The sequence below is a fragment of the Physella acuta genome, unplaced genomic scaffold, assembly GCF_028476545.2.
Source record: "Physella acuta isolate Inbredline_101_S28 unplaced genomic scaffold, ASM2847654v3 ptg001182l, whole genome shotgun sequence".
Taxonomy (NCBI): domain Eukaryota; kingdom Metazoa; phylum Mollusca; class Gastropoda; family Physidae; genus Physella; species Physella acuta.
This window is the reverse complement of record NW_026732699.1, coordinates 129,358-149,281: the sequence shown is the minus strand read 5'-3', so window position 1 is coordinate 149,281 and position 19,924 is coordinate 129,358. Positions and strand designations below refer to the sequence as shown.

Here is a 19,924-nt window from a genome sequence, read left to right as displayed (position 1 = left end):
AACAAACAAACGCGAAGCTGAGTTAAGAAAAACGTGTTAAAATATACACACAACACAACTAAAAATAAACTGGGAGTGATCTCCCATAAACATCCTCGAACAGTCTTATAAAGCACTGCGGGGGATGGCAACTCGAGATATAGACATGATTTTTGATCCATTTTTAACTACTTAAACTTTTTAAAATAGAATAGAATCTCTTAGAAAAAAGAATTATGCACCAAGTGAACGGCAAATAATATGTGTATAATAGTGGGCAATGGCGAAGCGAGGGGGGGAGTGGGGGGTTCGGGGGAGGGGGGTGCGGACCGCACCGTGTGACACCATTTAGGGGGGTGACACCAAGGCAAAAAATAGCAAAATATATAGAGAAAAATGATAATTCCACTTAATTAACTGATTATTTGAGTGTTAAATAGTCTTTTAAAAGGTGCAAATCGACAGTTTGAGGGGAGTGGGTGCAAATCGAAAGTTTGAGGGGGGTGCGAAAATTGAAAGTTCGTCCCCGGGAAGGGGGGGGGGGGGGTGACACCATTAAGTGCCGCACCGGTTGACACCCGACCTAGCTACGCCACTGATGATAGTGGGGAATATTATTAGTACTTAATATTTTTTGAGAAATCGGAAATAGCGTAAATTACTACATCCGGTCAACGGAAGTTACTGAAAATTTGAGAGAAGGCAGAAAATTAGACCTTTTACGTATATGTGAAATTTCGTTTATGTCCAGAGTTTCTTCCAGGCATCTCTTCGCCCCCCCCCCCCGAAAAAAGTCTACCGCCCCCCCCCCCCCACACCGAACGAGATGGATTTTATATAGTAGTAAACATACACTTTTACTAGTGTCCGCCGCCCCCCCCCCCCCGAAAAATGTTGACGCTTACACATATATATAGACATATATATATATACACACACACACACACATATATGTATATATATATATATATATATATATATATATATATATATATATATATATATATATATATATATATATATATATATATATATATATATATATATGGTCGCTAATATGGTTGCTAATCGCCATTAGCTCAAATTAATTTGATTTTTTAGTGTGGATTTTAGATATAAACCCTAAACTTGACCACTCCTCCCCCCCCCCCCCCCCCCCCACCCCAACCCCCTTCCAGACCTCCCTCCCTTCTTATTTGTGTGTTCCAACTCTAGCCAGGTACATAGGATACCTCACTGCAGCTAGATTATACCATTTGTATTTATCAAAGGATAGATTACCGTGCTGTACTAAAATGTTGTTAAGCATAGTAGCTTCCCTTCAAGAAATCTCGCAAAATGATTGGTCAATAACAGGCCTTGAAAGTTGGAAACGTTTTGAAACGGAAGGCGGCTTGAGAAAAAAAATTGTCGTAAAGAGTGGGATTTTCGATGTTGTTTTTGTGAACTTTTTTACCTTGATGAATTAAAAGAAAAACCACAATGACTTTAAAAAAGACAAAGGTAGAAAGTTTATCTAGATCTAGATCTATATCCGTATTACGTGTGATGCATGTGACGATTTCTTGGGATCTAATCTAGAGATTCTAGACCAAGGGTCGGAAACCTTTTGTTTGGGACAGAAGAGCCAAAAGTTACAATTTACAAAATTTCAGTGAAAGCCTCTAGATCTAGATATCTAGATCTAACATTTTTACTTTCTCGTATAGTGACGTATAGTATTGTAATCGTGCAAAACAAAAAGATTTTTGCAAATCTTGACCTCCCTGGGTCAGAAAAACAGATTAGTTTCAAGTTTGCAATCTTGTCCCAGTGTCTGGTCTGTGTGTGTGTCTGTAAACATGATAACTTGAGTTATAACTTGAGTACCAGCTAGATTCTAGGTTGATGAAATTTCATAAATAATATATAGATCTAAATTTTAAAAAAATCAAATTTGGGGTAAATCTTTATCAACTTTTTAGTGTTTTCCGATAACCGGAAAAGTGGAACTTTTTCTACTTTAAATTTTTCAAAAGCCTATAGGCCTACTAGATCTAGACTATAACTTGAGTACTATTTCAGATAGATAGGCCCTAAATGAAATTTCACTCTGCCTTCTTTCAAATTTTGAGTAATTTCCGTTGAATGGAAGTAGTAATTTACGCTATTTCCGATTTCTCAAAAAAACATATGTGAATTTATATTTTATCAAGTAGGCCTACTAATAATATTCCTCACTATTAGGCCTATAGGCCTACACATTAGGTTTGGCGTCCACTTGGTGCGGAATTATTTTTTCTATGTCTTCTTCTTCGTTCTTAATTTTTAGTGTAGGAAGGGATCAAGCCTTATCTGCCAGATGGTTTGACATCAAAAGAGTCGCATGCGGCTTTACGAACCACAGGTTGCCTACCCCTGTTCTAGACTAGTAGCTGGAATCCTGATCTAGACATCTAGATCCTCTAGATTCTAGATCTAAATAATAAATATCTAGACTAGTCAGTAGTTGATCTAGGTCTAGAGCAGATATTCTACTTGTGATCTTGTGCATTACGTACAATGCTTTCAAACATTCGTAGCATTGTTGTAGATCTAATCTAGATCTATTTCTGTCGTATAGTATTTCGCTATCACTCAATTTGCAATTTTCTTGAAAGTTTGTGGTAGAGAGCTAAACTGAAATAAATAATAAAGTGAATGTCTAGATAAAAAATTTTTTTCTAGAATCTAGATCTAGATCAATAGATTTAGAAAGTACATCCAAGTCTAGAGTGAATTAATTAGATAAGTGGGTGTTGGTAATTTGAAGCATAACATACATGGCAAGGGCTCAAGGTGGTAAATTGCAAGAAATGGTATAAAAACTGCCTGTTGTATAACTTTTTACTCTTGCATCTTACCCCACCCGATACTTACGCTGGGTGGGGGTAAATTGCGAAGATGTCTGCAAAAATTGTACCACAACCAATCATTTACAATGAATTTTGTTGCAGACTTTAAAGTTGCTTCAGTTGTATGTATTATTATAACTGTTTTTTTCCGTCGTTAGATATGCTATCAATCTATCAACTTCATTCTTTCGTGTGGAACACCGGAGCCTCCTGATATGTTACTTAAACTTAAGCTCGATGTCGCTGCAACCTCAAACATTTTTAATTGTTGCTTGGAAATTTTGTATTACCACCGCTTACAATCGATTTTTTTCAGCGTATAGACCTAAATGTCAATTTTGTTGATTTTTAAAAATGCTAATGATCAAGCTTAATAAAAACTGCTCACACTTTTTAAATTGTTTATTCTTATTTCTACTCTCTACACGAGTAGAACAATACAAAGTGTTAAAGATTAGAAGATATTGGCCTTACATTAACTGAATATTACTCCAGTTTACAAGATTATTTGAACTATTTTGATTATTTGGACGAGTACTAAATTAATGTACCACCAACGTGGTATCTTCAGTAATCAATGATAATATATTGAAATAAAGCCGGAGTGATCTCTCCTAAACTTTGTCGAATATACTTATATAACACTACTCGGGATATAGACATGATTTTTAATTACGTAAAGTTTTACAAAATAGAAAAGAATAAGGTAGAAAAAGAATTGTTCATCAAGTGAAAAGCAAACAATGTGTGTATTATAGTGCAGAATATAAGTACTCTATAAATTCAAATGCTTTTTTTTGAGAAATCAGAAATAGTGTAAAGTACTATTTCCGGTACATAAAAATTACTCATCAAAATTAGAAAGGATGCAGAGAATTTGATCTTTTTAAATTCAATTATGTGAAATTTCATCCATATATCTGAAACAGTACTCAAGTTATAGGCTTTTGAAAAACCAAAAGTAGAATAATCACTGAAAAGTTGATACAGAACTACAAATTAGATATAAAACTTATATATATGAAATTTCATCGACCTAGCTGTAACGTTACTCAAGTTGATTTTCAATTTTTGCACGATTGCAATACTTTCTCTATACAACTCTTAGAAATTCTAAAAAAGATTCTAAATTGTTTAATTTCCTGAATCAAATAAAGTATTCAAATTAATTGTTCTGTCATCAAAAATGTCCGTTTAAACAATACTATATGTCTAAACAAATAAATATATTTTTCAGATGGAAGTGAATCTCTCATTAGTTTCACAATTTGATGACCTAATGAGAAAATCAAAAATACTCCAATCTGGATGTGAAGCAGGTATGATTTTTTTTTTAATATTGAAAATATTTTTTTACTTTGTTCCCACCTTTCCCAAAGGAGCCATCATCTTTTCAAACCTATCAAACCCAACTATTTGGGACTATAAATTCATGTGATTTTAAAAAAATATTTTTTTTTGAATTTTTGTTTTTTATTTTGTTTTTGATTTTAGAATTTGCTGCCTTTGCAATGAATCAAGAAGAAATAAGAAAAAAATGGCTTGTAGCAGAACAAAAAAATGAAAGCCTGGAAGACAGGATTAAAAGAGCTGAATCACAAGCAGCGTCACTGGACACACAGTTAAAACATGCAAGGTATGATAACCATCTTGAAATATTGAACAGATTATATTTATAAAGTACTTTCAGTCAATGAATTTTTTTCTTTTTTAACTTTTATTCCACTAGAATGCAAGCCGAGTATGAATTACAGAGGAGAAAAGCTGCTGAAAATGAAAAGGCTGATATGGTAAAGACATTGTAATTGCTATTTTATTTCCTACTTTAGTATTTACTCAGTGTAATAATAAATGCATAATATGTTTTTGTTTCTTTCTAGGATCGTCAAATTGGTGTCATAAGAGAATTACTAAATGATAAGAATAGCAAGAGCATCCTTCACGAGAACGACAGAGATAGATTAGCAGCTATTGCTAATAGCCACAGACAAAGTGTACACCTAGATGGTAGCAATTCTAGGTAAACATTATTTATTCCTTTATAAACTTTAAAATAACAGCTCATGAAACATAGTATATGTAGGTTCTGCTGTTTTTATTTATCTTTGATTCTTCATACAGCAAACCGGCTTTATTGAGGTTAATTGCAGTAATTTCTATTTCAGACTGAACACCATAATGGAACATTCTGCTTCTTTCCTGTCTGATGTAAGTTATGATAAGACAGAAGAAGACCCCTTAAGTGATTCCCGTCTTCGAAATGGGAAAAAGTTTAAGCGGCCAACAGCACCTCCTGCTGATGAATTGGAAAACACACCACCAAAACGTCATCGTGACGAACATGTGAGGCTTTCTTGTGGTTGTCATTTTAGTATTAACTATTTAAGATCGGATTTATTTTCATGTTTCACCGGAATTCTTCTCCCTTTAAATTTTTTCAGCACCTGTGCAGCAAAACGACTATTTTTTACCTGTTTATTTAAAACCCACACATTACTGATATTGATTAATCATAATATTAAATTTATCAATTATTTATTTATTGAAGAAAGGAAATGACTTGTTGAAAAGAAAAGAAAAAAAGCTTTTTCTTTTTAAAAAATATGCTTCTGTGGGCAAAGTCAATAAAATTTTTTTATTTTTCATGAGTAGGGCTACTTATTCGAAAATGAAAGTGTGTCAATTTTTCTACTAAAATCATAGATAAGATTAGTATTGAAATAAATACTTTTGATTTTGGTTAATTTTTAACACACAGACGTAACTGTTACAATGCTGCTGCTGAATGGGTTTCCTCAGTGTTAAAAATACTGCTGTATTGCAAAAAAATATTCCTTAGAATACAAAATCTTTAACTAATAAAGTGCAACTTGATTAATTAAAAAAAAAAAAATTTATGATCAAGTTGCATTTTTTTTAACTTCATCGTGAATGTAGGTGTTATAATCTAGTTGTAAAAATAAGGCTGAACCTGATGCTGCTCCTCAGGATCACAACAACTCAATAGTGACAGCTGTCATTACAATAGATGCTGCTGGGAAACCAAGTGCCACTGTGGAAACAAATATTGTCCCAAAACTTAACAAGAGTTTTAGTGAACCTAACCTGGACAAGCGTGGAAATGGTGCAGGTATGTCAAGTTTACTTTGGTTCTCTGATGCTTGAGTCAGTATTGTTTCAACTTGGTTCATCTTTATGTCAATCATGTGTATTTCTTATTCTTTCATATTTGTTTTGCATGTGTATGTATATGATTTCAGATAGCGGGCCAGAGAGTGATGATGAAGTGTATGGTTTTCCTAGAAATAACAATGCAAACAGAAATTATAATGCTCAGCCAAGAAAGAGTATCTTAAAAAATACCCCTGAGTAAGTTACAAAAGAAAAATTTAGTTTGAGTGTCCTGTAGCTTTCAATTTTTGAATCTCAATTTAACATATGTCCTGTGTATATATGTATCTGTAGATAATTAAATTGTATACTGTCAATAGATACAGTACCCTTTAAAATGCTTGTTCATGCTAGAATCACAATTTATAACATTTATATTTGCTTAAACATAATTTAATTGAATGACCAACTAATAATTTACAATTTTGCTTTACTCAGTAAAAAGAATAGTGTTAAATTTTGTAAATATATTTTTATTATTAGAACTCCAACATTAAGAAAAGCAAATTCAGCTGGCAGAGGGTTAAACAGAGTTCACATTTTCATCTCTAAAACTGTCATTAAACCAGAAACCTGTGTTCCTGTAAGTATTCAGCTTACTTCAATTACACAGAGGTTTCTATGCATATTACTAAATGAATATTAACCATTAAATACTAATGGCATACTGTATTTTAATATTTTAGTGTGGCAAAAGAATACGATTTAGCAAATTGGCAATGAAATGTAAAGGTATGTGAAAGTTTCAACACTATTATCAATATTATTTTTACCTATATATTGTTTGATAACTTAAATAGCTTGTACGAACTTGTGAAGCCCTTGTAGTTTTGCTTCTCTGTGTTTTGTTTTTTTAATATTCCATGTTTTTTAAATTCTTCTCTCTTAGACTGTAGAGCAGTGTGTCACCCAGAATGTAAAGACAAACTCCCTTTGCCATGTATCCCATCCTGCCCCAGCACTCCCGGTGGTTTTAAGTTGTCTGAGGTATATCACCACTTGCTAAACTAAATGGCTATTATTGCTGTACAAACACCTTCAATCCATGCTAGTTTTAAGGAAATACAAATTAATATATTTATGTAATTTTTAAAAATGTTACTGTTCCACCAAATTGTAGTGAATAATCTAGCATTTGTTTTAAGTTTAACATCCATACTCTTATTTTTTTGGGTCATTACTAAATAACCAGTTTTCTTACTACTTAAAAAAAAAATTATTTCCTTTTAAGAAAGATTAATATACTCAAGTTTCATTCTCTGTGCCAATTATATTAGATACAATAACAAGTTATCTATATCCTTCAACAGGGCTTAATTGCTGATTTTGCACCAGCAGAAAGACCCATGATTCCAAGGCTAATTGTAAGCTTTAGCTCTTTCTTTTTTAAAATTACTTTCTAGATCCTTGAAATAACATTGAGTAATCCTACAATATCTCCTCTTAATTTTGATAGGTTAACTGTGCTCATGAAATAGAAAGCAGAGGTTTGGATGAAGTGGGAATATACAGAGTTCCTGGGTAAAACATTTATCCAACAATTATTCAGGGATTGTCTAGAGTTTATTTCTAACACTTAAAATATATGAATTGCACTGATACCTAAAGTTTCATTGAAATCATTAATTAAAACAATATATTACACAATTTTCTTCTCTGAATCTGCTAGTTTGCTATAAATCTGTTTTAGGTTAATTTAATGTAATGACATTTTAATAAAAGTTTACTAATTAAAGTTTTTATTCAGATCAGATAAAGATCAAAAAGAACTGAAAGAAAAGTTTTTGAAGGGAAGATATCCTAACCTTGTAAGTTGTTGCTCCAATAGCTTCATATGGTGCATGCAAACATTTTCATTTTATTTATTTATTTCTTTTCCTTTTCCATACATTTTTACAGGGTCAAATCCATGATATTCATGTAGTGTGTGGGTGCTTAAAAGATTTTTTGCGTGGCCTTAAAGAACCTCTTGTTACTTTTGGATTGTGGTCAAAGTTTGTTGAGGCCGCAGGTAAGATTTAGTCCCTACCTGTGACATTATAACATAATTACTTGTAGCATTTTCAGTGTTGACAAAATTATATACCTATACTTTTATACAATTTTTTTGTTAAAACATGGTATTTTCTGTGCTAATAATTTAATTTATTTGCTCATTTCAGAAATGAAATCAAATGACAAGTGCAGGGAGGAGTTATGTCACCTTATCAATAACTTACCTCAGGCCAACAAAGATACATTAGCTTTTCTTGTTCAGCATCTCCAAACGTAAATCTTTTTCTTTCAATGTTTTTCTTTCAGTATTTAAACTTGAGAATCACTATTTAGATACTAGAGCAAGTGACATGAGAAAGTTAATTAATGTGGGATTTTTGTTACAGAGTGGCCTCAGCAAAGTCTTGTAAAATGCCAGCATCAAACCTTGCTAAAGTATTTGGACCAACTGTTGTTGGTTATTCTTGTCCAGAACCAGAGCCCATGCAAATAATGTCGGAAACTAGGAAACAGAACCAGGTAATACTAACATCCTTTTGTTTCATTTTGCTTATTAAATGTTAATACTTTTCAATGAATGTTTTAATTGTTCACCTCTTTTTTTTAATCCATATTTATTAGAGGGGAAAAAGTACATTCACATTTTTGAGTAAACAAACTCATAAATATGCTTTTGCAAGGATTTAATATTGTTACGTTAACCTATCTATCAGCCAAATAGAAGGAGAACGTCCCCGGATTCTTTTTTCGGGGTCATATGCAAATGCCTTACGGCCTAAGTGGATGAACACTTAACACAACGACACACTAGGGCTCGAATCAATGTCTAGGGGAGCTAGTGATACTATTGTAATTACCACTCATCCAATCTACATACGACCTTTTAATCAGCGAACTCAGTTGAGGCAGAACACGAAGATGAACTAGATAAAATATTTAATGTATAAAATATCAAAAACCCAACTTACACAATGTAGGAAAAAACACTATCACAGATTTCTACACTGTCTAAAGAACAGCTACAGGCCACACAACACTGCTGTAGTTTCTAGAATTACTTAGCGACAAGTAATATTAAACTAGAAGACTAAATCAACTTAAGAAAGCAAGGCACACACAGGTCTTAAGTACTCTCACGTTCAAATGGTCAGAGTCTATAGCCGGACAATATGGACGGCTGCCTGACTAAGGTAAAACTGCCTCGTAGACTGCCAGGTCAAGATAAACTGCCTCGTGTTGCGAGTGTGCGGGGCAATTAAAGACTTCTGTGACAGGGGAGGTTATCCTCAACTCATGTCGCCATTGGTTGGGATAATCATCTGATCAGAATCATTCAATCAGATTTTAATGGAAATTTTCTATGTCTCAAACACCTTAATAGTCAATGGAAAAACCCCAGGTGTTACACCATCATTCCATATAAGGAATTATACAATGTCAAAATAAAAATGACTCGACCTAAGTAGGTCACATCCCCTCCCTTTTTGGAAGTGACAGATAGGTTCCACAAAAACATACATAAGGAACCAATCTGGCAATGAAATAACAAAAATGTTTTACAAATGTAGGCAATCAAAATCATAACACCAGATGAAAATATCCCTGAACATAAAAGGGAAGTAACTCCAACTTTTACAATTGGTGAAAGGGGAGTAGCCCTTCAAAAAGTAATTATACATCAAAATCCCTCAAAAAAGGGTATTACAATTTTTCCATGAGAATATTAAAAGTGGTAAACCCGCCAGGGTAAGACCTTTATTTCAATGACTAGCTACAATATCAATTGAGTCATATGAGACATATTATTATAACAGATTACATATAATCAAAAACTACCTTTAATTAAGGTTCACCTGAAAATAAACAAAATATTCAACAGGATTGGAATTTTGAAAAAAATTCAAAACTCACACCACTCATTTTCATATGAGTGACACTCAAACAAAACCTGCTTATGGTCCTAATGAACCACAAAGCATGTCACATGATCAATGTGTGTAACAAGATTTTACATCCTTGACAAACAATCAGCCACAACATTATCACTACCCTTAATGTGTGAAATTTCCAGATTAAAATTTTGGAAATATAAGCACCATCTCAATATTCTTTGATTTGTCTGTCCTAACTTAGAGGTAAATTTCAGGGGATCATGGTCAGAAAACACTCTGACTGGATTGGTTGAAGAAGAGACATAGACTTCAAAATGTTGTAATGATAAAACCAAAGCTAAAGCTTCTTTTTCAATAGTAGAATAATTCTTTTGGTTTTCATTTAACTTCCTGGAAAAAAAGGCAATGGGATGGTCAATTCCCATGTTGTCTTCTTGAGATATTCTCAGGGGTAAGCCCAAGCTTGTGTTTTCTGGAAGCATAGACTCCAGTTTGGGAGTCGAATTTCTTGACGATGACGGCGGGTGTGGTTCAGACGTGGTGTCAGCCAATTGTTTGGTCTGGCTTCTTGTCACCGCACATGCAGGATACAGTTCATTATCATTATCTGGAACTGTTGACAAAGGGTCTGAAACCGTACAGGGGTATACTTTGCTTCCCGCAAGGTCATTCCCTAGAAGTAGGTGTACTCCTGGGACTGGAATACTATCTATCACACCTAAAATGACCTCACCTTCGACGAGATGATGTTTCAGGGCAAACTTGTGTAGAGGGACGACAGTAGATTTTGTCCCCACTCCCTGGATAATGGAAATCCTTCCGGTGTTCGTCTCAGGTGTAATGTCCATTGAACTTTTCAAAAGGAGTGATTGTGACGCTCCTGTGTCTCTTAGGACGGTGATATTCCGCTGAGACAACGGATCACCTGGTTTGCTAATGATGGCTTCGGCAATAAACGATGAAAAGTCAACTTTTCTCGATCCCTCGAGATCGGTAGACTCGGAAGAAACTGGATGGTGGCGAGAACAGTCAAAATGTGACTGCACATAATGTGTGGAGACTTGACTACCTTCTTGCGGACACTTAGGGTTAGAGTCCTTTAGAATTCTAGAGTTCATAGTTGAACTGGCTGCTTGAGGGGATAGAGCATAGTGCGCAGAAGAACGCACCACCTCTCTGTTATTTTGACGACGTTTGTAACAGTCCTTGACATGGTGACCAGGCCTTTTGCAGAACTGGCACACTGCTCGATGATTGAGAGTTGATCTTGGGTTCTCTCTGGACTGTAATGTCTTCAAATGTTGGCCAACAGGATGATTGCTGCCAAAAAGGGGAAGCACGGGGTTGAGGCGGTTTCCTGACACTGGTGGTTTCTTATGCACCAACATATATGTGTCAGCCGACTCAGCAGCCTTCTGGATGTCAGTTATCTTGTTATCCAGTATGTGTAGTCGTATCTCTTCAGGCAGGGACGATAGGAATTCTTCCCTTAGGATAAGTGACCTGAGTTTCTCAAACTCAGAAACTTCCTCAGAGTGTAGCCACCTTGAGAATATTTTCTCCTTTTCAAAGAGAAATTCCACATATGATTGTGTGGGTAACTTACGGAGTGTTCGGAATTTTGTCCGATAGGCCTCGGGCGTCAGTGCGTAGGCCTTTAAAATGGCAGTTTTGACCAAACTATAGTTATTTTGAACGTCGTGAGAGAGTGCCTGGTATGTTTTTGCAGCTTTCCCAGTAAGGACCGAACTCAATAAAGCAGTAATGGAAGTTTCGGGCCATTCACATGTCTTCGCTAAACTCTCAAATGAGTTAAAGAAAACGACCAAATCTGTTTCATCAAATTTAGGAACTAATTTCCCAAATTTGGCAATCACTTGCCCTACCGACAACTTTTTTGGATCTACCAGAGAAGTGACATCACTAACTTGACCAAATTCTGATTCCAACCTCCTCCTATCTAAAGCAATTTTAACCTCTAACTCCTGTTCTTTTAATGCCTTCTCTAAAGCAACTTTCTCCTCACGAAGTAATACACCAGCCAACAAACTTTCATCAAATACCCCTTCATTAATGAAATGAACAACAATTTTATCTCTCAACACTTCTGACTTCTGCGTAACAGAATAATCCAATTTCAATTCCTTAACAAGACTAATCAACACTTTTCTACTCAACTTTTCTACACCTTCAAAAGTAGGATTAGCCAAAAAAGACTCCATAACACTAACTTTCAAATCACAACAAGCCTAGGTTCACTAACTTAACACACAGCGTTGGGCCGTGTACTTGACCTCTTCAATCTAGGACAACACGTCTGGCTATTGACCTAGATAACTCTATGCTTGCGCGCGTTGTAAGGACACTGCGCTACTGGATATAAAAACAACTAAATCCAACTAACCTTAGTATTCAACTGATATAACCAACAACTGGAACGACAGATTAAATCTCGGCGAGCTCCCACTTTGTTACGTTAACCTATCTATCAGCCAAATAGAAGGAGAACGTCCCCGGATTCTTTTTTCGGGGTCATATGCAAATGCCTTACGGCCTAAGTGGATGAACACTTAACACAACGACACACTAGGGCTCGAATCAATGTCTAGGGGAGCTAGTGATACTATTGTAATTACCACTCATCCAATCTACATACGACCTTTTAATCAGCGAACTCAGTTGAGGCAGAACACGAAGATGAACTAGATAAAATATTTAATGTATAAAATATCAAAAACCCAACTTACACAATGTAGGAAAAAACACTATCACAGATTTCTACACTGTCTAAAGAACAGCTACAGGCCACACAACACTGCTGTAGTTTCTAGAATTACTTAGCGACAAGTAATATTAAACTAGAAGACTAAATCAACTTAAGAAAGCAAGGCACACACAGGTCTTAAGTACTCTCACGTTCAAATGGTCAGAGTCTATAGCCGGACAATATGGACGGCTGCCTGACTAAGGTAAAACTGCCTCGTAGACTGCCAGGTCAAGATAAACTGCCTCGTGTTGCGAGTGTGCGGGGCAATTAAAGACTTCTGTGACAGGGGAGGTTATCCTCAACTCATGTCGCCATTGGTTGGGATAATCATCTGATCAGAATCATTCAATCAGATTTTAATGGAAATTTTCTATGTCTCAAACACCTTAATAGTCAATGGAAAAACCCCAGGTGTTACACCATCATTCCATATAAGGAATTATACAATGTCAAAATAAAAATGACTCGACCTAAGTAGGTCACAATATATACTACTGCCTTAAACCAAAACCTCAAGTTATTAATTTTGATAAAATAAATGTAATACATATGTTGGAGACCAATCATAGAGAAAATCTTGAACCCTATTTAGTATATTGTGTGGACCTTATAAGTGTAATCAATTGTTTAGTGTTCAGATGAAATTTTTTTTTTATAAACATGTATTTCTTGTTTGTATTTCACTTATCTAACAGTTGAACTATATATTTGCAAATGCATTCTAGGAATATTAATTTATATAACTTTGTACAATATCAGGTCATGGAACGTTTACTAGAGATTCCCACTGACTTTTGGAGTGATTTGCTTAATGTTGATGAGATCAGTTTGTTTCCATCAGGAACACCTTACACACCAGACAGTGTTCACTATGGTATGTTGACGCGATCACTGTTTATTTTACCTCATTGATTAACCTGATCTTTTCAATAATGTACTAATCTAGATCTGTCCATTATATTAAGGAAATAATGTACAAGCTTATGTAAGAATATATATCCTGGATATTTATTTTGTAATTGTCTAAAACCTGATGGCAACATATCCTATGGATTGACTTATTACTTCCTTTGCAATGAATATAGAAATTTACACATTTTAAAACTGTCAAGTAAAGAAGGAATTTGTGTACATTTATGCAAATATTTATATTAAACAGGCCTTCGGAGTATGTTAGGCCCAATAACAACCCCTGACAGATCAGACATCTATGGACATGATTTAAAACAGACAACACCGAGGTAGGTTTACTTTGAAATTCTATCTAAATATAATTTGTCCATTCAAGCTTTGAAGAACTTTTTAATTAAGACTTTTGATACAAACAACCTCCAACGGATAATCTCATTAGTTGGCTTTTGTCAGGCTTATCTAACAGGCAGGTTAGTAACAGGAAGCAATATTTAATATTAAATTTTGCTTCTTTTCTTAACTTAGAACAAACCAAAGTTTCAAACAATTGACATTTTATTCAAATTATTTTGTCATGATAGTATGTACTGAATTGTACTCATTTGCACATATTATATCATTAAGTTCTGTTTCATGTTTAATTTTTAATATTTCTACCTCAACCTTTTCACATCTGTGACTTAATGTTAACTGATGAACTATACACGCTGTACCATACATGCTGTACTATACACGCTGTACCATTTCTACCTCAACCATTTCACATCTGTGACTTGATGTTAACTGGTGAACCATACATGCTGTACTATTTCTACCCCAACCTTTTCACATCTGTGACTTGATGGACATTTTTAACATACACTATCCCTAATTGAATTGCTTTTAAAAAAATCAATAATATGCAAACTAAAATAATATTAAAAGTAACCAAGCATCAGATTATAGTTGACTTGAAAATAAAGGGACAAAGGGACTCTATATGTATGTCTTTTGTACATTTTGTTGAAATAATGCTTAGCACAATTTTAGTATTTCTTGAGAAATGAGTGAGATGCCAAAGCAGCAAAACTGTAACCTGACAAATTCTACTGTAACATCATTTATACTTAGAATGTTTGCACAGAAAGATGACAATTTAGATTTCCTCCTCCTCTTCCACCACCCCCACCCCACTGTTGACTCATTGTTTAATTTAATGTTTCTTATTTCTCAGGGACAAAAAATTGCAAACAATGGGAAAGTGGGTATTTGTGTACATGTGTATTTATTTATATACTCAAGCTTCGCATCCTTGCACAATCAGCATGTTGAATTTAAAAAAGATATTTAAAAAATTAAATTCCCAGTTAATTTTTAAGTACATTAATTTACAATTTAACATTAAAATACTTTTTACAGTTGGGCCACTATTTAACCTTTAAAGGTTGTTTTAAGAATTTTCACATGAAGAGTGTTGTATTTGGGTTTATGAAACCACAGAATGAACTTCTTTTTAATATTCCTTGTGTCTATGGGCATTAATGGTATCCTGGGATGTATCAATGATAATCTGTGGAATGTGTATTTAATGAAATAGCATTGTGCACTTATTTATATATAATCCTCTTTCACCTAAACTAAAATGTTATGTTACATTTTGTAATGTATTCTTTTGTTTAGTCATTTAAAGGCTTGACTTAAGGGATTTTGATATATACATACTAATTTCAATTAGAGCAACTCTCATTTCTCAATAGTATTCTTACAATCACATGTAAACTATTTTTAAAAGTTCATTTAAATTAACAGAATGCTTATCCTAGTTTAATGTAAAGTTTGTTCAAGGCTTTTTCTATTTACAATAACAATTTACATTCCTCCATTTCTTTAATCCATTGTGTATTATAACATGACTTGTAGACCAATGCTTGTTTTCTATTGTCAGTTAAAAAATACAAAATTTTTAATTTATTTATTACTAAAATTAAGGCATTGATAGGTTGTTTGTATTTTGGTAACTAAATTAAATGCAACATTTAATTTGATATATTTTCAGTTCTTCCAAAGTTTTGTGATAATCTATTATGTTTTTAAAAAAAACACAGTAATGGGATCATTTATAGAAACATTTTGATTATATGTCTATTTTTAACAGCTTTCTTGAGCATTTCATAAGCCCCTTTCTTGTAATTTTCAATAATAGTTCAACAAAGAATACCATGAATTACAAAACAAGTTCCTTGGTGTACAGTTTTCCTACGTTTAGTTTGATTTAACCTGCCAGTTATAAAATATCCTCTACCTTTTTTTTCCTAACTGAATTCTACTCTATTTGGAATGACAAAAACATTTCTAGCAATTTTAGTGCTAACAGCTTTTGCTCTACTGACCCATAGCACTAACTAAAATACTCAGGGGTCATGATTTATCTTGTTTATAGAACCAGACTGATGCCACCTCTGTACCCTGACCTTCATGGTGCCATATAAGTCTAAAGGATATTCTTCAGGTACTGGCTCATGTCAGCTATTGTCTCATTTACTTACTTTAAAACTTTGATGGAATTCACCTGGTTTAGATCATGCGCTTAAATTATCTCCTTCTAAAGATAAGAGCACATAGCACTTTCTAAATTTCTATTGCAAAAGATATGCCCCAAAGATTGGCATAAAAGTTGAGACTTACATAAATAAGTAAATATCAACATTATGGTGAAGTTTCTTTCTTTGTACTTTCTTAACAAAATAATTCAGAAAATTTTACTGATATGATTCTTTACCTTTCAGCAACTTTTTGATAAACTGATAGATTGCAGCTTCCATCTTTTCTTGGGTTTTAGAATTCTTTTTTTTTTCATATTAGCTCCAATCTACAACAAACTGATTTAACTTATTTAATAACAATTTTAAATGAATTCAGATTAAAAACTTTCAAATTATTTAGTTGTATGTAAACTGCCAAAATGCTAAAAGTTTTACTGAAAGATAGAATGTGTAGAAAGTGAAACATTTAATGACTACACCAAATACCATCTTATCTAGTTGTGCCAATGATACCTCTGTCATTACAGAAAAATGCGCAAATACAAACCAATTTTTCTAATACACTTTAATTTTGCAATGGTTGGTGGTAAATATGTCTTATGCTACAATGTTCATGAGGTCGTTCTTTGTTAATGTCTATAAAGCACCTAGTGACAAAGAAGAAAAAAGCAATCATAAAAAGTTTCATGAACTTCCCTCTTATTACTGCAAAGTCAATCGACAATATTCTGATAGTTTGTGGATTTATATGTGGAACTGTTGCTTAGCTTGTTGGTTCATTTAAGGACAGTGATAATATCACAACTGTCAACTTTAACTTGTTTACTGTTTAGGGGGAAAATTCATGTCCTAAATCACTCAATTCAATGACAAGGAAATATAAAAAAGAAATTGTTTCACTTATCACAAAATAGAACTTATATTTTCTCATCCAAGAATGAGGTATTTTCTCAGCTAACACTTTGTTCTCAGGAGTCACTATACAATCTTTGACAAGCTAATGGTATGCTTTTGTACAAAACCAAACTAGAAAAGCATTTTCTCTCCATTTGTTCCCTGGGCCAATGATGGGCTAACCCTTGACTAAAGATTGCCTTAAAAATAAAGAACCTTTTCAAGAATAAAGTTCTAGAGCATAAGAGTGCATATATTGCATAATAAAAAAAAATACAAAATATGCTGTCACATTTATAAGGCATCACCATCCGTCACTTGCTTATCATTAATTAATTATCCTAATGCATAATAGTATGCGTGTGGTAGTGTTCTACCCTAATTACACCATAGTAAACACATTAAGCAATGCTTACCAATACTTATTTTTAACTTTTTTAGTCTTTATTCTATAAAAATGTGTATGGGGCAATTTCGCTCATGACATACACAAAGGCTAGTAAATCATGACTTAGAGTCAAGGGTAAAAATGTAATTATCTGAGAAGAGATTATTCAGACAAATATTATGAGAGCAGGGCAAATACATATGCCTGTTTTAATGGCTATTATATTTGTTCCTTCAGGATATAGAAACATTTTTTTCTGTTCCCCATTATAATTTAGTCTCCAAATATCTAAAATGCCAGGTCTAATTCTACCATGTGACTACTAGGGCATTGTAAGATTTCTAATCTGACTTCTCAATAAATGCTTTGAACTCGTATTTTTATCACTCTTTTTGTTCAAATCATAATCTGTTTTTATGTAATAAAAAATTCTTTGTCATAAGTCTCTAAATTGACCTTTTATTTAACCACAAGCTTTATTTCAGTTACTACATGTGTAAAGTTTGTTAAAATTGTCTTATTGTTTTCCCAGATATGCTACTAAAACTCTGCAGCATAAGAAACCAAGCAGGTTTTTTGCATCACCAGTTGTGAACTGAGATTTGATCCAATAACCACATGAACCACCACCTTATTAAGAGATCTGAATCGTGAGGAAAAGCTCTTGCTGATTTTGTCATTTACAATGTTTTTCGAGATAATTTACTACATTTTTCTGTTGTGTTTATCATATATCATGTTTGTTTTAGACCTAAAATTTATATGAACGTACATTTACTGAGTTTATCTAAATATGGTTATCTGAATCAAGTCACTTTAGATAGATGTTGCTTTCTGAACAAGAACCATTTATTATGTATTAATGTGTAATTAGCTAGCGAGGCCTAATCTCATCAATCAAATAAGGTTAGAGAAAATTCAATATTATATTAAGTACATAACTTTCTGAGTGTTTGATCTTGATTCAACTGAAAATAATATGCATTGTACTAATTATTTATATCTTCAGGTAATCCATTGTTCCTGTAAATAGTTTATCTTTTAAAAGGCTTGTCATGTTGTACAATTTTGCTTACACTGTAACCACAAATATGCACACCACATTGTATATTTTTAAAAAATCTATTATAGATAGATGTGACTACTTAGATGTTTAGAAGTAGATTACCTACATGATTTTTGTGTACTTTTTTTAAACTAGTCATAGTAGGTATAATAGATGGAAAACAGTCCATTTAAGTCGCTAAGTTTTCATTTTTTTGTACTTATGAGAATTAGTTTTTTTGGATCGTTTATTCCTCCTCTGAACTGAAGGATGTAAAACTTCATTTTATTGAAGTGTACTTGCCCTTATAATACATTTTTAAACTGATTTAAAACACCATCAGTTTAATTCAAATTGCGTAAAACATTAAATATTTACTCTCAATCTATTGCTATATCTAATTTTCAGACTGTATATCTTGTGAAAACCACGGCACACCAAATCTACTTACTGTTCTGATTTCTATAATAAAATTATGTCAAACAAACAAATCAAAGAATAACATTTTTTTTTTTACAACAAAAGTTTACTCACAATGAATGACAGTGTTTGTACAATGAAAATTAGATAGTGCGCATTGTCGCACACATCTACTTAAAACAGAATTTAAAAAAACATCTAGAGTCTACACCATAATAGAAGGCGCTTTGGCTCTTGAAACCACAACAGCTGCCGCACCTTCATAATGATTACATCAAATATAAATATAGAGAAGTATATGTGTGTAGTAGATTTTTAAAAACCATTAGAGAAAAAAATAACTAAACCTGTATTTGAAGCTATCTAATAGAAGACTAAGGGCTCATTGCCCAACTGAGGGTCACACAAGTAATAAAAAACATTCCAAATATAAACTTTCACAGGGGCCACTTGTGAGCAACAACAAAAGGCATCCAATCGTAGTTTGGTCCAACTAAAGGTTTTATCTGAGTCTATCAGATCAACCTCAAATAACAAACCTAATTTTTTAAACCAGCATTTGAATTATATAAATTTTCATTTGTAGTATTAAAATAGTAAATAATTTTTTACTTAGCAAAAAAGACATTTACAATACTATGCAGTTTCAAAAGAAATCGAAAAACAATTTTTTAACAAGCAAGTCGAATTCATAAAATTTTATAACGGCTTTTATTATATAGTCTTTAGAGGTTCTGTATGGTACATGCAATTTTCAATAAAGGGATTTTCTTAATTGTTTAATAAAATGCTGTAACATAATCATGAATTATCTCAATTTGTACACATATTGCCCAGACTGGCCTTCAGAAACAATCAGAAAGCTTTTGTATAGCGGCCACCCTTAAGACCTCGTAGATTAATTGGACTGGGAAAATAAAATTAGTGACAGAAAAGCAAAGAAAAACCAGTTTTTAATAATAGACAGTTGTTAAACCATCTGAAATTGATTTGTGGATTTTTTAAACCCTGCTCCATAATATCAACTTGGTAAGTAAAATCACGCCCTGATCTATCTGTAGTTATG

General features: G+C 33.3%; 1 protein-coding gene across 1 annotated transcript; it reads left to right on the top strand.

Moving 5' to 3' along the window:
- The first annotated feature begins 1,336 nt into the window (after positions 1–1,336).
- Positions 1,337–19,556, top strand: LOC131956883 (rac GTPase-activating protein 1). Its single transcript, XM_059321503.1, has 20 exons — positions 1,337–1,482; positions 4,090–4,171; positions 4,347–4,488; positions 4,582–4,642; positions 4,733–4,872; positions 5,018–5,195; positions 5,817–5,982; positions 6,113–6,221; positions 6,507–6,606; positions 6,710–6,755; positions 6,913–7,010; positions 7,334–7,387; positions 7,480–7,544; positions 7,771–7,831; positions 7,923–8,034; positions 8,186–8,291; positions 8,405–8,537; positions 13,437–13,551; positions 13,837–13,918; positions 17,926–19,556. Exons 1-20 carry the CDS (start codon positions 1,462–1,464, stop codon positions 17,990–17,992), a joined length of 1,938 nt encoding a protein of 645 aa, XP_059177486.1. The 5' UTR covers positions 1,337–1,461; the 3' UTR covers positions 17,993–19,556.
- The last annotated feature ends 368 nt before the right edge of the window (positions 19,557–19,924 follow it).

Bases quoted from the DNA above. Each gene is read 5' to 3' on its own strand.
- LOC131956883 (XM_059321503.1), top strand. From the start codon at position 1,462: ATGACTTTAAAAAAGACAAAG. The intron at 5,983-6,112 runs GTATGTCAAGTT...ATATGATTTCAG, and splicing joins CAAGCGTGGAAATGGTGCAG to ATAGCGGGCCAGAGAGTGAT. The intron at 6,756-6,912 runs GTATGTGAAAGT...CTTCTCTCTTAG, and splicing joins ATTGGCAATGAAATGTAAAG to ACTGTAGAGCAGTGTGTCAC.